General features: G+C 43.9%; 1 protein-coding gene across 1 annotated transcript in view; it reads right to left on the reverse strand.

Moving 5' to 3' along the window:
• The window catches only part of GPD1L (glycerol-3-phosphate dehydrogenase 1 like), a 31,009-nt gene extending 22,804 nt beyond the window's left edge, over window positions 1-8,205 (reverse strand). The window contains exons 1-3 of the mRNA XM_069958629.1: window positions 7,993-8,205; window positions 5,061-5,238; window positions 3,265-3,405 (exon numbers count right to left, since the gene is read on the reverse strand). Of these exons, the coding sequence (XP_069814730.1) occupies window positions 3,265-3,405; window positions 5,061-5,238; window positions 7,993-8,036 (363 nt within the window). The 5' untranslated portion in view covers window positions 8,037-8,205. The remainder of the gene's footprint in view (window positions 1-3,264; window positions 3,406-5,060; window positions 5,239-7,992) is intronic.
• Window positions 8,206-18,263: the final 10,058 nt, after the last annotated feature.

An 18,263-nucleotide genomic window follows, 5' to 3' on the forward strand; every position in this document is an offset into this window, starting at 1 on the left:
CATTGAACGGTATAAATGAAAAGAGGGGGAAAAAAAAACATCAGTATTGCTAATTTTTTAAAATGATTAAAAAGCAAAAATTTTTTTTCATCAATATAATACCAATAAAAACTAGAAAATCACAGCGCAAAAAATTCAACCCCAGCCAACCCTGTAGGTGGAAAACTAAAAGCATTATGGCTCTTAGAAAGTGAGGAGGAGAGTGCCGCTTTATTATGACCTGGACATCTGTGCATCAATGACCTTCGGTCATGAAGGTGTTAAAACGACTCACCAGATTAGTGGGACAAGGACCCTGATCTAAAAAGCTATGTTAGTTTTTTGGGGGGGTTTTTTAGGAGCCAAACCTAAAATAAAAAAAATAAAAATCAGTTTAATACAATAAACTACAGAGCAAATCCATAATATTCGCGAGCTACAACTCCACACCACTCACCTATAAAATAAACAGTTTGTTTTTGTTTGTTTTGTTAAGGAAAAATTAAAAAGTTATGCATTTTAGAATGCAAGGAGCAAAAAAAAAAAAAATGCTTAAATTAAATAATAGGAATAGGTAATGCAGGCCTTAATCATCGGTTGGATAGAAGTGTGTTCCAGCAAAATCACAAAGGATCGTTAACTTCTTGTTTTAATGTCATGTGACATCAGTACATGCACATGCACATCAGTAGGGTGGTTATAATCTCTGACCTGCCTGTTGAGTGTAGCCCAGAGGAAGCACCTGGATGCATGAAACAGCTGTATGTACAAGGAAAACAATGATCCAGCACGTAGCAAAGAAAGATGCCTTTATTTTCCAAATGCAGGTAAAAACATGTTGATCACCATAGTGCAGGGACCCCACAGAGATCAGACGCGTTTCGACCGCATGCGCACTCTTGCTCACTGTAGGACATAGTGCTAAAAAAAGCACCTTTTTTAGCACTATGTCCTACAATGTTATTATATTTATGTATATATAATTTGGAGTATTACACATATAGGCTTTGACTTTGTAATAATGGTTATAGCATACTATAAGTTCATTCAATCACTCCCACACTAGTGCAATGCACCTGGTTCTCAGGGTATTTAAGTATGCAATGTGGTGGGAGGGATTATCAGTGAGCAAGAGTGCGCATGCGCTCAAAACGCGTCTAATCTCTGTGGGGTCCCTGCACTATGGTGATTCACATGTTTTTACCTGCATTTGGAAAATGCCAGCCAGGTGTGGATCCGCAGCACCGAAGAGAGCCAACAGTTGGTGAGCTGATTACTTTCTTTACTACTTATGAAACAGCTGTAGCCTATTGTCTTTGTATTTATTGGTATCTTGCCTGCTGTGAGATGCATCACAATTTTAAAGTAAAGAAACAAAGAAGTGTTGTTGACGAGTGCCCTCCGTTCATCTACCTAGTTGTATCTACACTACCTTCTCTTAGGAGTAAACACCTGTTTGTGGCACATTCTTAACCCCTTCAGGACCAGGCTAATTTTCGTTTTTGCGTTTTCGTTTTTTTTCTCCTTGTGCTTAAAAGGCCATAGCACTTGCATTTTTACACCTACAGACCCACATGAGCCCTTATTTTTTGCGTCACTAATTGTACTTTGCAATGACAGGCAGAATTTTTGCATAAAATGTGCTGTGAAATCAGAAAAAAAATTATATGCGCGGTGTTTTTACGCCGTGTGTCCTATGGAAAAACTGACATATTTATGTTCCTCAAGTTGTTTCGATTGCAACGATATGTAACATATATAACTTTTATTGTATCTGATGGCCTGTAAAAAATTCAAACCTTTGTTAACAAATTTATATTCCTTAAAATCACTCCATTCCCAGGCTTATAGCACTTTTATCCTTTGGCCTATGGGGCTGTATGAGGTGTCATTTTTTGCACCATGATGTGTTCTTTCTATCGGTTCCTTGATTGCGCATATGCGACTTTTTGATCGCTTTTTATTACAATATTTCTGGATTTGACGCAACCAAAAATGCACAATTTTGCCCTTTGGGATTTTTTGCGCTTACGCCATTTACCGTATGAGATCAAGAATGTGATAAAATATTTTGGGCGATTACGCACGCGGCGATACCAAACATGTTTATTTATTTTTATTTATAAAATGGGAAAAGGGGGGTGATTCTGACTTTTATTAGGGGAGGGAGCTTTTTATTAATAATTACACTTAATTTTAACTTCTACACTTATACTAGAAGCCCCCATGGGGGACTTCTAGTATAAGTGCACTGATCTCTCATTCAGATCTATGCTGCATAGATATGAGGCATAGATCGACACTGGTTTGCTTCCGAGCCGGGACAACGTCACAGGTGAGCGATCTCCCCACTAGACACCACAGAAGAGCTGTTCCGAAGTCTTCAGATGTAGCTCTCAACTTTGACAGCTGCATCTGAATACTTAATTAGCTGGCACAGCGATCGGACCGTGCACGCTAATAGCCGTGGCCCCGGGCTATATGCGGCACCCGGGATGGCAGCGGTCCGGAGCAGGGCTGCGCAGCGCCCACCCGCGCAAGGACGTACAGTTACGCCCTCGTGCGGGAAAGGGGTAGTGCGACGTTTAACATTTATTCACTAAATAACACACAAGTTATACAACTTTTTAATGTGTGTTGTTCAAGTGAATGGCCCCCTTCCCCGTGCTCTCCCCACCCCGAAGGTGTAGTGAGGTATGCTTACTCCACTGCTGTTGACCCCGGTCGCCATCTTGGGTTGACAACGTCATCTTCAGGAGGCCGGCCGGACCGCTCCACTCTCCCTCATAGTTATGCTCAGGCAATGGCGGCTGAGCAGCTGATGACGCGGCAGAGGGGGGGGGGCAGCATGAGGAAGGGCTGGAGCGGTCCGGCCGGCCTCCCGAAGATGATGTTGTCGGCCCAAGATGGCGGACAGGGTCAACAGCAATTGAGTAAGTATACCGCACCACACTTCTGGGGTGGGGGGGGGGCATTCACTTAAACACACATTACAAAGTTGTATAACTTTGTAACGTGTATTATTTAGTGAATAAATGTTAAACGCCGCACTACCCCTTTAAGTAACTGAGACTTTGCTAGAGTGAAGTCTTCTTGTACTACTCAAGTTTGAATAGTGTCAATCACTGTTCCTTATTGCATACTCTACTCATTTTCTATGGGGCTCCTGAACTCTGAGGCATTCAATGGCCCAACAGAAAACGAATTGAGCGCAGGTCGTGATGGCTGTATAGGTGATTGCGTCCCTGTCCTCTATATCACTGACTAATACAGAAAGTGTGTCACCTTGATGAGAGTTATCCCAAGAGCTTTAGAATGGACTTTTCCAGCAATTTCTTGGCAGACCTTGTGTATAAACTGGTGTGGAATGACAAACACAAGGAGGTCCGCATCTTTAACTGCGTCACTTAGACCTGGAACGGCAACCTGCAAAATAGAAGCATAAAATGAAGTTACACAAGGCTGGAGAATTTCCCAACTAGCTAGCGGCTGTTAAGCCTAGCGAATGTTATGGCGAGCATAGCAGGTCCTTTAAAGTCTTAGCAGATTACTTTAAAATTAGGACTTAGGATATCATTATATATTGAAAGTTATTATTATATTGATTGTACTTAGAAGAAAACGTGTCACCTATCCACAGGATTGATTTATCATCATTAAACTGAATGTTTTGTCTAGATTTTTTTCCACTATAACTAGCTAAAAAGAAAAAAAAATTCTGATGTAATCTGTTTCTATTTGCCGATTGTCCTGTTTTTCGTTTGTTGAGGAAGCCATTTTACCTGCACAGTGTTTATAAGCATTTACAATAGGGGTGTCAAATTCACGGCCCTCCAGCTGTTGCCAAACTACCTATCATGCCTAGACAGCTATATATAATCTGAGCACTTCTCAGACTGGATGCTGAGCACTCCCAAATATGCTTCAGTGCTACAGGGTTGGAATTCATTGTGAATGCTAAGTAAACATGCTAGTCAAGCCCACACCTTAAAGGGGTTGTCCGGCGATAAAAAATTATTCACAGAATAACACACATTACAAAGTTATACAACTTTGTAATGTATGTTATGTCTGTGAATGGCCCCCTTCCCCGTGTCCCACCACCCCACCCGTGTACCCGGAAGTGTGGTGCGCTATACATGACCTGTCGCGTGCCGACCACGGTCTCCGATCGTCAGCAGTGACGTCTTCTTCGGGAGCTTGGCGGATCTTCCCGAGTGCCGGCCGCCCTCTGCAGCGTCATCCGAAGCTCAGCCGCGATTGGCTGAGCAAAACTGTGCTCAGCCAATCGCGGCTGAGCAGCTGATGACGTGGACGCTGCAGAGGGCGGCCGGCACTCGGGAAGATCCGCCAAGCTCCCGAAGAAGACGTCACTGCTGACGATCGGAGATCGTGGACGACACGACATGCGGTGAGTATAATGCACCACACTTCCGGGTCTAGCGTGGGTGGGGGGAAACACGGGGAAGGGGGCCATTCACAGACATAACATACATTACAAAGTTGTATAACTTTGTAATGTGTGTTATTCAGTGAATAATTTTTTATCGCCGGACAACCCCTTTAATATTGCCATGTTCAGACAACTGTTCTTTTCACAGTCTATGAAAACACTATACACATCTAGTTGCATGTTCTCTTACTTGAACCCCCAATGTTACCAAAAAGCTGAAACTAGAACAGATAAGATGTTATTACACAATTCAAGTAAAAAAAAAAAAAAATTCAGCACAGTTCATACATATCCATACTATAGGGAGCACTATACTTCTTCACCAAATGTCCTGTATACATTCAGCCAAGAGGATGAAGAAGATCCTATTTTTCCATCTGATTTAAAGTGACTGTACCACCAGGCCCAGGCTGAAGCACTGGAGGCGGGCCGACCCACCCTTAGTGGGAGGAAACCCTAGCCCCTCTATGATAGGGTTCCATTGATTCTACTGGAGTCACGTCATGGAGGGGCTGGGGTTTCTTCCCACTAAGGGTGGGTCGGCCCGCCTCCAGTGCTTCAGCCTGGGCCTGGTGGTACAGTCGCTTTAGGAAAAGCAGTAGGAAGAAAGAATACCCTAAATTCTCACCACGTTCTCCGGTAGCTTATGACCAGGGAGATACTTCACATTCTCATGCTCCGTGTTGATGATTTCAGTGAGCTTCCTTCCATTAACATTCTCTTCAAACACCCACATGTTGACTGTGGGAGAAAACTTTTTCATTTTTTTCACATTGTTTCCTATAATTTTTGCAACAGCAGAGCCCCTGAATACATGCAAGAACACAAAAGTATTAGGTCACTATAACAAAAAAAACAGCAGATTTCTGCACAGAAATTTAGATTAAAAAAAAAAAAAAGAAAATGAAAGCAATAAAAAATAAAAAAAAACACAATTACTGCCACCTCTGTCTATTTGAGGAGCTGTCCAGAGCAGGAAAGATTATTTATGGGGATTTTTCTGTCAGACTGAAAAGAATACACCACTTCATGTAGGGCATACAACAACTGATGAGTACTGGAAAACTTGAGATTTTTAAATTGAAAATTTTTTTTACAAATATATATAACTTTCTGAAACCAGTCGATTTAAAAAAAAAAAAAAAAAAAGTTTTTTTGCCGGAGTACCCCTAAGTACAGGTTTCCTGCTAGTTTTATGATCAAGATTATAGGGGTTATCCAGCGTTAGTTCAGCAGAAAAACATTTCTTTCAAATCAACTCGTGGCAGAGATTTTAAATTTATTTCTATTAAAGAAATCTCAAGTCTTCCAGTACTTATCAGCTGCTGTATATCCTGTAGGAAGTGGTATATTCTTTCCAGGCTTGAGAACGGGAAAGGCTTTTAATGGGGATTTTAACTGCGGCAGCAGATTGTTTAAAAAAAAATTGAAATAAATCACAAATCTCTGGCACTTTCTGATACCAGTTGATTTGAAAGATTTTTTATTTTTTGCTCAACTATTGGAACAGAGTAGCAAAACCCCACCCAAACTGGACACAAGAGTGATGTTCTCTCTGAAAGAAAGTGGCCATGTTTTTCTAATGCTGGATTACTCCTTTAATAACTAGTGTGTGCTTAGTGCTTTAAGCCACATCTTGTTATAGAGCTTTATAAAGCTTGACAGCAACTCCAGAAGGTAGAGATTAAGCCAACACCTTCATTAACTACAATAGGAGAAAACATTACCTGAAGGCTTTGTTGTTATAACATTAGAATGCATTCACACGTACAGGATCCGCAGCAGATTTGATACTGTGTTCAGTTTTTTCGTTACATTGATATCTGCACCATTAAACCTGCTGTGGAACTGCTGCGGATCTTGTGTGTGTGAAGCTACCCTTAGGCCCCGTTCCCACTGAGGAAAGGTAGCGGAATTCCGTGACGGAATTGTCCGCCGCAGAATGCCGTTAGCCTCCCGCTCATAATGGGAGTCTATGGGAGGTGCGCGCTCCTGCCCTGTCCGCGCTGAAGAATGAACATGCTCCGCCGCGGAATTCCGCCATATTTGCTCAGTGTGAACATAACCTAAAGGCACCCTTACACTCTCCTGATGCTGCTTATCCAGAGTGAGGGGCTCTATGTGATGTCTATATGCCATTATAGGACAACTGAGAAGCCGCAGTTATAAAAACAACCCCTTATTATTATAGGGATTCCCTCATTCTTGCCCCTGAGCGCAAAGTTTTCCAGTTGCTTGTGTAAAAATTAGCGGCCAATGTACAAGCCAGTTGGGTGGTCAGGGGGGCACAGCAAAGCACAGAGGGGAGCTGGCCGTCGCCTACGCCTGATTTACCATGATGGGGTAGATGTCTGGGGCTGCTGCACAGCGCACGATCAAGCGGCGAGCGAAAAATCATTCATTTTGATCTTACATGTTCTTAAATCGTCGTTCGCAAAAAATTCGCACATCGTTCCGTGTAAACAATCTTTTAACCGATTCACCCTATGTGTGAGATAGGCTTAAGCAATCGTAAAACGATCGCAATACAATTTTTCTATACAATATATCGTTGCGTCTAGATGCTGATCGTCCTAAAAAACACATTGTTCTTTCGAAATCGTTAATCGTACGATCGGCCGAATTATCGCTCCGTGTAAACGCAGCATAATTAAGACTCATTAAAAAGATAAAATAAAATGTCTCAAAGATTAAATGAAAACTGATATTTTTCAGCCACATACACAAAAAAAAACAACAACAAATAGGTAATGCCAATATGCAATAAAATAATACACCAGTGTCCGCATGTGGGAGCACCAGGAGGAATTCTACCGGCAGACCTCTAACCGCGCAGGATGTAAGGCCCTGTTCACACTGGGTTTCTGCATCCTGTGGAGAGGAACTGATTTGTTTTTCAAGTTCAGAAGAAAAGAAACCCCTGCATTATCCAATCCTCACACATCCCGCTTCTATAGACTCCGGTGTCACATACACTGGGTCCATATGGTTCCTGTTCTTCAACACAACCGAAAACAAGCAACCTGCATCATTTTTGTGTCCTGTTATCATGGTAAATGCACCCGGCCCCCCAAAACCAGAAACCAGGATGTTTCCACTGAATTAAACCCGCAGTGTGAACTTAGACTTATAAATGGGGTATTGTGCAACAAGTGAGACAGTCTCTGTTGTGCCCTATAGAGTGGGAGTGAGTGCACAGTCCTGGACCCCACAGAGACAGTGTCCATGCAGGAGGGAGAGCCTGTGCCTCCATAGCTGGAAGAGGGGGGAGCACATGGATGGCACATGGGGGGCAGCAGGCTGCACACACCTCTATAACCTGTTTGCCCTCCTTCATTACTGATGCATGTGTCGGTCAGTGATATAAGGGCAGGGCTCCAGCCACTCACTCTATTCCTGTGCTACATGCATCCGTGTGGGTGAAGCCTTAGGAGTAAGCCTACTGGTCAGTGTGCGGCAGCAGTACAGTCTGACAGATACCGCACTGTGTACGGCCGCTATAGGGGACACAGCACATGGCTAACCACATTACCGCCACCCCGTCTGCGTCCCGTACTCACCAGTTCCCGGAGCCCACGATGCACACTCTAAGCGGAGCCGCCATGGCGTCTTGTTGCTGCTGTGACTGCTCCGGAGCCTCCTTGCTGTTGTCCCGCGTCTCACTCCTGTTTTGCAGAGTAACAAGCTGCAGGCCGCCTCCTAAGTCACAGCTCAGCGACCGCTGCCCCGCTGCATGCTGGGGATTGTAGTCTCTGGCGCCTCCCTTCTCCTCACCACAAGGATCAGCATGAATCTATCAGTGCATGGCATGCAATGTGTACATATAAAAGCCGTGCTCACACAGAGGCCTCTAGTAATACATTACACAATTACAAGATTACAAATACAATACTAATGAATGCTCAACGGGTGTGTTCACATGTTCAGGTTTTAATTGCACTTATAAAATACACAGCTAAGCATTCTAAAGATTGAGAATTCTCAGGCCAGGTTCCTTACACGCAGTCATGGGAGCCAAGACCATGTGGTTACAGTGTATGGAACAATAGTGGTAGTGTATACACCCTGTATACACTACGGCTGCACAAAATAATTGACTGGTCTATTTTGTACGGACGCTGTTCAGTAAACAGTGGCCGTACAAAATACGCCGTGCTCACAGTGTAAAGTACGGCTTCAAGACGTACTTTATACTGTGGTCTATGGTAAATTGGAGTGCGGGCACACCCAGAATCAGCTAGGTTAGCATGTAAGACATCCATTTCTAGTTTTGGCACAAAAACTGCAGATGCAGTTTTCCAAAAAGCTGCCATGTGTGAAATGTTTCTAACTACAGAGCCGTATTAGGGGTTTTTTTGGCACAATTTTTTTTTTCTTTTATTGGTACTGTTTTAAAATAGGTGTGACTTCTTTTTTTCAATTTTATGCTGTTCACTCGCAGGATCAATAATGTTAAATTGTATTTCCTAAATATGTACGATATATATTTTTTAGTTTATTAAATATTTTATTGACCCTCCAGGGGACCTGTATGAGCAAACATTTGTTTGCTCATACAGATCAATGCAATACAAATGTACTGCATTGATGCATTTAATTAGCAATCTTCTGGTACAGCCTGTCCATGGCAACCAGGGAGGCCTAGTAATGCCTTCGGATGGCATGACAACAGATCATCTCACAACAATCCTGGTGCCAGAAAATTATACAGATTTATAATATACCTTACCTTACTTCTTACTACTTACCTACCTTATTACTACCTCTGTCTGTATCAAGAATTTCCCATAGCAGAAGCAAAAGCAAATCCCGGTTTTCCAGGCGGTCCTCCCGCTGTATCCACCCTCTGCACGGAGGTTTAAGACAGCGGGAATAATTGCCGAGAGTGCGGGTTCGTACAAACCCGAACCTCGGCAGGTTCGGACCATCCCTACTGCTGTTCACAGTTCCTGACATGGACAGCAGAGAGCACTGTCTCAGATAAAAAAAAAACAACAAAAAAACTAGATAACTTTCTCCAGGCATATACAGCAGCTGATAAGTACTGGAAGGCTTCAGATTTATAAATAGAAGTATTTTACACATCTGTATAAACATTCTCACACCAGCTGGGGATAAATTCACATGTGGCAGATTTTTTTGTAAAGAAATTCTGTGCCAGATACTGCTATTTCCAGGGTTAAGGCCCTATTCCACCAACAGATCTGACAACAGATTATCTACCAAAGATTTGAAGCCAAACCCAGGAGTGGATTTGAAAGGAGGAGAAATACAATCTTTCCTTTATGACCTGTTCTCTGATTATAGTCTGTTCCTGGGTTTGGTTTCAAATCTTTGGCAGATAATCTGTCGTCAGATCTGTTGGTGGAATAGGGCCTTTAGACTGCCATCCACCACCCCAGGAAACTGATGAATGCCCTATGGCCCCTAAGCAAGAGTGGGCTCCTGAGCCAGGTGAGTATTTTCTTTTTTTTTAATTACAGAAGTTGGCATGCCTACTACCTGGGGGGCACTATATGGGGGATTAAATACTATGTGGGGCACTATATGGGGGATTGTATACTATGTGGGGAACTATATGGGGGGATTGTATACTATGTGGGGCACAATATGGGGGATTGGATACTATGTGGGGCACTATATGGGGGATTGGATACTATGTGGGGCACTATAGGGGGGATTGGATACTATGTGGGGCACTATAGGGGGCATTGGATACTATGTGGGGCACTATAGGGGGGATTGAATACTATGTGGGGCACTATATGGGGGGATTGGATACTATGTGGGGCACTATAAGGGGGGATTGGATACTATGTGGGGCACTATAAGGGAGGATTGGATACTATGTGGGGCACAATATGGGGGGATTGAATACTATGTGGGGCACTATATGGGGGGATTGGGTACTATGTGGGGCACTATAGGGGGGATTGGATACTATGTGGGGCACTATATGGGGGGATTGCATACTATGTGGGGCACTATATGGGGGTTTGAATACTATGTGGGGCACTATAGGGGGGATTGGATACTATGTGGGGCACTATAAGGGGAATTGAATACTATGTGGGGCACTAAAGGGGGGGATTGGTTACTATGTGGGGCACTATATGAGGAGATTGGATACTATGGGGGGCACAATATGGGGGATTGGATACTATGTGGGGCACTATAGGGGGGATTGGATACTATGTGGGGCACTATAGGGGGGATTAGATACTCTGTTGGGCACTATATGGGGGGATTGGATACTATGTGGGGCACTATAGGGAAGATTGGATACTATGTGGGGCACTATAGGGGGGATTGGATACTATGTGGGGCACTATATGGGGGGATTGGATACTATGTGGGGATTGGATACTATGTGGAGCACTATCCCCTTAAGGACCGGGCCAATTTTGATTTTTGCGTTTTAATTTTTTCCTCCTTGTGCTTAAAAGATAAAAAAAACAACAACGAAAAACCTAGATAACTTTCTCCAGGCATATACAGCAGCTGAAAAGTACTGGAAGGCTTCAGATTTATAAATAGAAGTATTTTACACATCTGTATAAACATTCTCACACCAGCTGGGGATAAATTCACATGTGGCAGATTTTTTTGTAAAGAAATTCTGTGCCAGATACTGTTATTTCCAGGGTAGACTGCCATCCACCACCCCCTCTTTCCCCAGGAAACTGATGAATCCCATGTGGCCCCTAAGCAAGAGTGGGCTCCTGAGCCAGGTGAGTATTTTCTTTTTATTAAATTACAGAAGTTGGCATGCCTACTACCTGGGGGGCACTATATGGGGGATTGGATACTATGTGGGGCACTATATGGGGGATTGGATACTATGTGGGGCACTATATGGGGGCATTGGATACTATGTGGGGCACTATATAGGGGCATTGGATACTATGTGGGGGATTGGATACTATGTAGGGCACTATTGGGGGGATTGGATACTATGTGGGGCACTATATGGGGGGATTGGATACTATGTGGGGCACTATAGGGGGGATTGGATACTATGTGGGGCACTATAGGGGGGATTGGATACTATGTGGGGCACTATAGGGGGGATTGAATACTATGTGGGGCACTATATGGGGGATTGAATACTATGTGGGGCACTATATGGGGGGATTGGATACTATGTGGGGCACTATAGGGGGGATTGGATACTATGTGGGGCACTATATGGGGGGATTGGATACTATGTGGGGATTGGATACTATGTGGAGCACTATCCCCTTAAGGACCGGGCCAATTTTGTTTTTTGCGTTTTAATTTTTTTCCTCCTTGTGCTTAAAAGGCCATAGCACTTGCAATTTTTCACCTAGAAACCCACATGAGTCCGTATTTTTTGCGCCACTAATTGTACTTTGCAGTGACAGGCTGAACTTTTTCATAAAGTACACTGAAAAAGCAGGAAAAAATTCAATGTGTGGTGAAATTGAAAAAAAAAATGCATTTTGTTTATTTGGGGGGTATTTGTTTTTACGTCATTCGCCCTGGGGTAAAACTGACTTGTTATATATGTCTGTCAAGTTGTTACGATTACAATGATATGTAACATGTATAACTTTTCTTGTATTTGATGGCTTGTAAAAAATTCAAACCATTGTTAACAAAAATATGTTCCTTAAAATCGCTCTATTCCCAGGCTTATAGCGCTTTTATCCTTTGGTCTATGGGGCTGTGTGAGGTGTCATTTTTTGCTCCATGATGTGTTCTTTCTATCGGTACCTTGATTGCGCAAATGCGACTTTTTGATCGCTTTTTATTACAATTTTTCTGGATTTGATGCAACTGAAAATGCGCAATTTTGCACTTTGGGATTTTTTTTGCGCTTACGCTGTTTACCGTGCGAGATCAGGAATGTGATAAATTAATAGTTCGGGTGATTACGCACGCGGCGATAGCAAACATGTTTATTTATTTATTTTTATAACATGGGAAAAGGGGGGTGATTCAAACTTTTATTAGGGGAGGGGGCTTTTTATTAATAACAACATTTTTTTTTTTTTTTTTTTTTTTTTTTACACTTATACTAGAAGCCCCCCTGGGGGACTTCTAGCATAAGTACACTGATCTCTCATTGAGATCTATGCTGTAAAGATATACAGCATAGATCAATAAGAGTATCGGGGGGGGGGGGGGGGGGGGCGATCTCCGCCACTAGACATCAGGGAACGGCTGCATCACGTAATCGGATGCAGCTGTCATCTTTGACAGCTGCATCTGATTACCTTATTAGCGGGCATAGCGATCGGACCGTCCCCGCTAATAGCTGCGGCCCCAGGCTACATGCCGCACCCGGGACCGCGGTGGTTCAGAACACCCTTAACGACCGCAGGATGTAAATATACGCCCACAGTCGTTAAGGGGCTATATGGGGGGATTGATTACTATGTGGGGCACTATATGGGAGATTGGATACTATGTGGGGCACTATATAGGGGGATTGGATACTATGTGGGACCATACTATATGGGGGGATTGGATTCTATGTGGGGCACTATATGGGGAATTGGATACTATATTGGGCATAATATGATTGGAATGGATACTATGTAGGGCACTATATGGGGGATTGGATACTATATGGGGCAATATATGTGGGATTGGATACTATATGGGGCACTATATGAGGGAAATGGATACTATGTAGGGCACTATATGGGGGGATTGGATACTATATGGGGCTCTATATGGGGGAATGGAAACTATATAGGGCCTTATATGGGGGATTGGATACTATGTAGGGCACTATTGAGGGGATTGGATACTATGTAGGGCACTATAGGGGGATTAGATACTATATGAGGCACTATAGGGGGCATTGGATACTGTATAGGGCACTATAATTGGGATTGGTTACAATATGGGGTAATATTCAGTCAGCAGCATGTGGTGACTGTAGGGGAGTGGCTATGGAGGGTTGCTATGGGGGCGTGGCTATGGAGGGTTGCTATAAGGGCGTGGCTATGGAGGGTTGCTATGAGGGTATGGCAATAGGGACAGCGGCACACATGTCCTCAAATACAACTAACACTAACACAACAGTGTGCATAATTCCCCTAAGAGCTACATGTGTTTCGAGCACATGCGCCCTCTTTGTATTTTGTTGCTTTATTATGTAAACTATGGGGGAGATTTATCAAACATGGTGTAAAGTGAAACTGGCTCAGTTGCCCCTAGCAACCATTTAGATTCCACTTTTTATTCCTCATAGACTCTTTGGAAAATGAAGGGTTGAATCTGTATGTTGCAACTGAGCCAGTTTCACTTAACACTATGTTTGATAAATCTCCACCTATATCTTTTCACATAGGGGGACATGTATGAAAAGGCGTAAATGCCTTTTTTAGGCGCAGATGGTATTTTTGCGAATATTTTTTTCGCATCTGCCCCATCAGCATGCAGAGGGGGCGCAGCGTCTGTGTGCGCCGCATTTGTCATTTTTCCGGTGGAAATATGATACTGAAACCTATGCCAGCTCTGAGCTGGCGTAGGTTTCAAAATTTTCGCACGGATGGGCTCCGTGCGATCAGGATTTATGTAGAGGCAATGTCCATCTATAAGGGGGGCAACATAGGGGGAGAGGGGGCCATCTATAAGGGGGGATACACAGAGGAGGCATCTATAAGGACGCTACATAGTAGGGGGCATATACTATAAGGGGGGATACACAGAGGGGGCATCTATAAGGACGCTACATAGTAGGGGGCATATACTATAAGGGGGATACACAGAGAGGGACCATCTATAAGGAGGCTACATATAGGGCATACACTAGAAGGGAGTCACATAGAGTCAGCCTACCCATTAAATGATGGTGTAAAGGGGCCATTACAAAAGTGCAGTTTGTAGAGAGATGAGGATGGTTTCAGTGTGAGAAGCCTAATATGTCTGTCTGGCAGATTCTGTGGATTCGTGGCTCGGAGAAGCTCTTATGATGGCCCAGGACGGATGGAGAAGAAGATGAAAAGGGAAGAACTCCAATCAGAGAAGACGTACCCTGTGAGTCACCTGATATAACTGCACTGTAATGTATATGGTGTACAGAACCTGTGTGGAGCTGCATCCACCTCTATATGACTGGATGCGGTGATACGTGTACAGTGGATGTTATTCAGTAGCAGCGGTGGTATTAGTAGGTGGTGGTAATAGTCAGTAGCAGTGGTGGTGTTAGTCAGTATGTGGTGGTATTAGTCAGTAGCAGCGGTGGTGTTAGTCAGTATGTGGCGGTGTTAGTCAGTATGTGGTAGTGTTAGTCAGTATGTGGTGGTGTTATTCAGTAGCAGCGGAGGTGTTAGTCAGTAGCAGTGGTGGTGTTAGTCAGTAGCAGCGGTGGTGTTAGTCAGTATGTGGTGGAATTATTTGTTACTTGCTATCTGGTACTATGTTTTATTGGTCTTAGTATACAGGATTTGGTCAGTAACAATATGGCGGTAATATGTATGGTGATAATATTTTCTATCTTCCTATCTTCCTTATATGCTGGTGTTATTGGTAATATCTGTCTTGGTGTGTGTATGTATATACACTCACCGGCCACTTTATTAGGTACACCATGCTAGTAACGGGTTGGACCCCCTTTTGCCTTCAGAACTGCCTCAATTCTTCGTGGCATAGATTCAACAAGGTGTTGGAAGCATTCCTCAGAGATTTTGGTCCATATTGACATGATGGCATCACACAGTTGCCGCAGATTTGTCGGCTGCACATCCATGATGCGAATCTTCCGTTCCACCACATCCCAAAGATGCTCTATTGGATTGAGATCTGGTGACTGTGGAGGCCATTTGAGTACAGTGAACTCATTGTCATGTTCAAGAAACCAGTCTGAGATGATTCTAGCTTTATGACATGGCGCATTATCCTGCTGAAAGTAGCCATCAGATGTTGGGTACATTGTGGTCATAAAGGGATGGACATGGTCAGCAACAATACTCAGGTAGGCTGTGGCGTTGCAACGATGCTCAATTGGTACCAAGGGGCCCAAAGAGTGCCAAGAAAATATTCCCCACACCATGACACCACCACCACCAGCCTGAACCGTTGATACAAGGCAGGATGGATCCATGCTTTCATGTTGTTGACGCCAAATTCTGACCCTACCATCCAAATGTCGCAGCAGAAATCGAGACTCATCAGACCAGGCAACGTTTTTCCAATCTTCGTTTGTGGTTCACGGAAGAAAAAGAGCGCTGCACCTCACACCTATGGCTGACACTAGTGCCCCTAGGCTAAATAAAAAACACATCAGAATTTTGTGTATGAATTGATCAAGCCATACTGCCCCATGTACCATCGTGCAGGTATCTGATACACATGGGTCCCTACACTAAGTCCACACCGTGCCAGTCAGTGGCCACCAACCCCGCAGGCGTGCACAGTCAGGGAACGGGGGCCATGGGACGGCCCTGCGACCCCCATGCCACAGGACCAGACCCAAACACACCACACCAGAACCCGGCCAGCACCGCCGGCGGAGAAGGTCGCCCCCAAACAGCACAAGTCAGGATGAGGTATTGCGCTCACCATAGCTGCTGCAAACAGAATGGGAAAAGACAGGAGGGATTAAAACCATGTGCACTCAGGTGTCTCCTGCTAATTGCAGTCATGTGGGTCTCACCAGGAGGAGTGCAAAACACGGAGAAAAAAGAGAAACAAAATGTGGTTCACAGAAGAAAAAGAGTGTTGCACCTCACACCTATGGCTGACACTAGTGCCCCTAGGCTAAAAAAAAAACACATCAGAATTTTGTGTATGAATTGATCAAGCCATACTGCCCCATGTACCATCGTGCAGGTATCTGATACACATGGGTCCCTACACTAAGTCCATACCGTGCTCTTTTTCTTCCGTGAACCACATTTTTTTCCAATCTTCTACTGTCCAATTTCGATGAGCTTGTGCAAATTGTAGCCTCAGTTTCCTGTTCTTAGCTGAAAGGAGTGGCACCCGGTGTGGTCTTCTGCTGCTGTAGCCCATCTGCCTCAAAGTTGTAACGGTTGGCTATTTGAGTCACTGTTGCCTTTCTATCAGCTCGAACCAGTCTGCCCATTCTCCTCTGACCTCTGGCATCAACAAGGCATTTCCGCCCACAGAACTGCCGCTCACTGGAGGTTTTTTCTTTTTCGGACCATTCTCTGTAAACCCTAGAGATGGTTGTGCATGAAAATCCCAGTAGATCAGCAGTTTCTGAAATACTCAGACCAGCCCTTCTGGCACCAACAACCATGCCACGTTCAAAGGCACTCAAATCACCTTTCTTCCCCATACTGATGTTCGATTTGAACTGCAGGAGATTGTCTTGACCATGTCTACATGCCTAAGGGTATAAACCCACAGACCGTATATGCAGCGTATTTACTGCTGCGATACGCAGCAAATATGCAGCAAATACGCAGCAGATTAAATCTAAATAACTGAACACAGCATCAAATCTGCACCATCAAATCTGCTGCGTATTTGTTGCGTATCTGCTGCGTATACGGTGTGTGGGTTTGTACCCTAAATGCACTGAGTTGCCGCCATGTGATTGGCTGATTAGAAATTAAGTGGTAACGTGCAGTTGGACAGGTGTACCTAATAAAGTGGCCGGTGAGTGTATATATATATATAACAAGAGAGATAAGGCGGCACTCCAAAATTCAGTGAATAAGACAGTGAATTTATTCACCCATCATATGCAATACAACGTTTCAGTTTCTCGTTGAAACCTTTTTCAAGCAACACATACACAAGTGTGAGAAGGGGCTGGTATTTAAAGTCCATAGGTTCAGCCCATAATTAGTGACATCATAATAACATAGAAGTTGTAAACAATATATAAAAGACAGTGTTGTACAGTGATAATATCATAATACATCATAGCTGTGTAAAAACAGTGGCATTATCATAGTGATACCTGTGTCCGATCTATTCCTCGATAAGGTAATTCCAATAACTCATAAATAATAAACAAAGTTCATAGGCTGGTATACCGCGGGTTAATGGGGGGAAGGCTGTAGCTCACCAAATGTTCATAAATAAACCGCTGCTCCTCCGTGCTCGATGTCACGCTGCTAAGTGTTTGTAAACACCGAAACTGCCCATGCGCGGAGGAGCGCATACCAATGGATGCGTCTGGATGGGTGTCATCAGATCGATCGGCGTCAGAGAACCGCACATGTGAACCAGGCGCTCTGGAAGTCATCGGGGCCATCTTGCTTATGGTATTCCAGTATACCGGTCTCGATCAGCATATTACTACCACGCATGCGCACTGGATACAGAGAAACAGTGGAAGCCATCTTACGTGTGGAACTCCTTGCCCATTCCTTAATATAGTAAATCCGTCACTCACAATAAGGTGGGGAGTCGTCGTGTCGTAGAGCCTTAAATATCCGAACTCGGTCTCTGTCCTCAATCGATATGGGGTACTGGACCATCGGACTGGTAGCCTCCCGATCCTTCCGGAGCTCACGGGTAACCTAGATCGGGATCTCCCAGGCTGTACGTGGTCAGGCAGACATCCCCTCGGCTTAAGTGTGAATAGTGACTAAGGCGGTTTCATAATATGACGCCCATCCATCCATCATCCAGTTAAAACAAAATTCTTAAATCGAAAGAAAGGTGAGTATACACGCGCCCTCCATCAGCCACGGTCCAGAGCATCTATATAAAAAAGGGGAAATAAACAAATTAGAATAAATAAGGTAGATAAATAAAATAATCATCTTTAATAGACAGACACAACCCAAAAGTGCATACGTGTAAAAAAGTACAAAATGGTCAAAAAAATATTAAATCACGGACCTAATACCTCAGAGAATGTCGCACATCAAGG

Source organism: Dendropsophus ebraccatus, chromosome 2 (genome assembly GCF_027789765.1).
Source record: "Dendropsophus ebraccatus isolate aDenEbr1 chromosome 2, aDenEbr1.pat, whole genome shotgun sequence".
Taxonomy (NCBI): domain Eukaryota; kingdom Metazoa; phylum Chordata; class Amphibia; order Anura; family Hylidae; genus Dendropsophus; species Dendropsophus ebraccatus.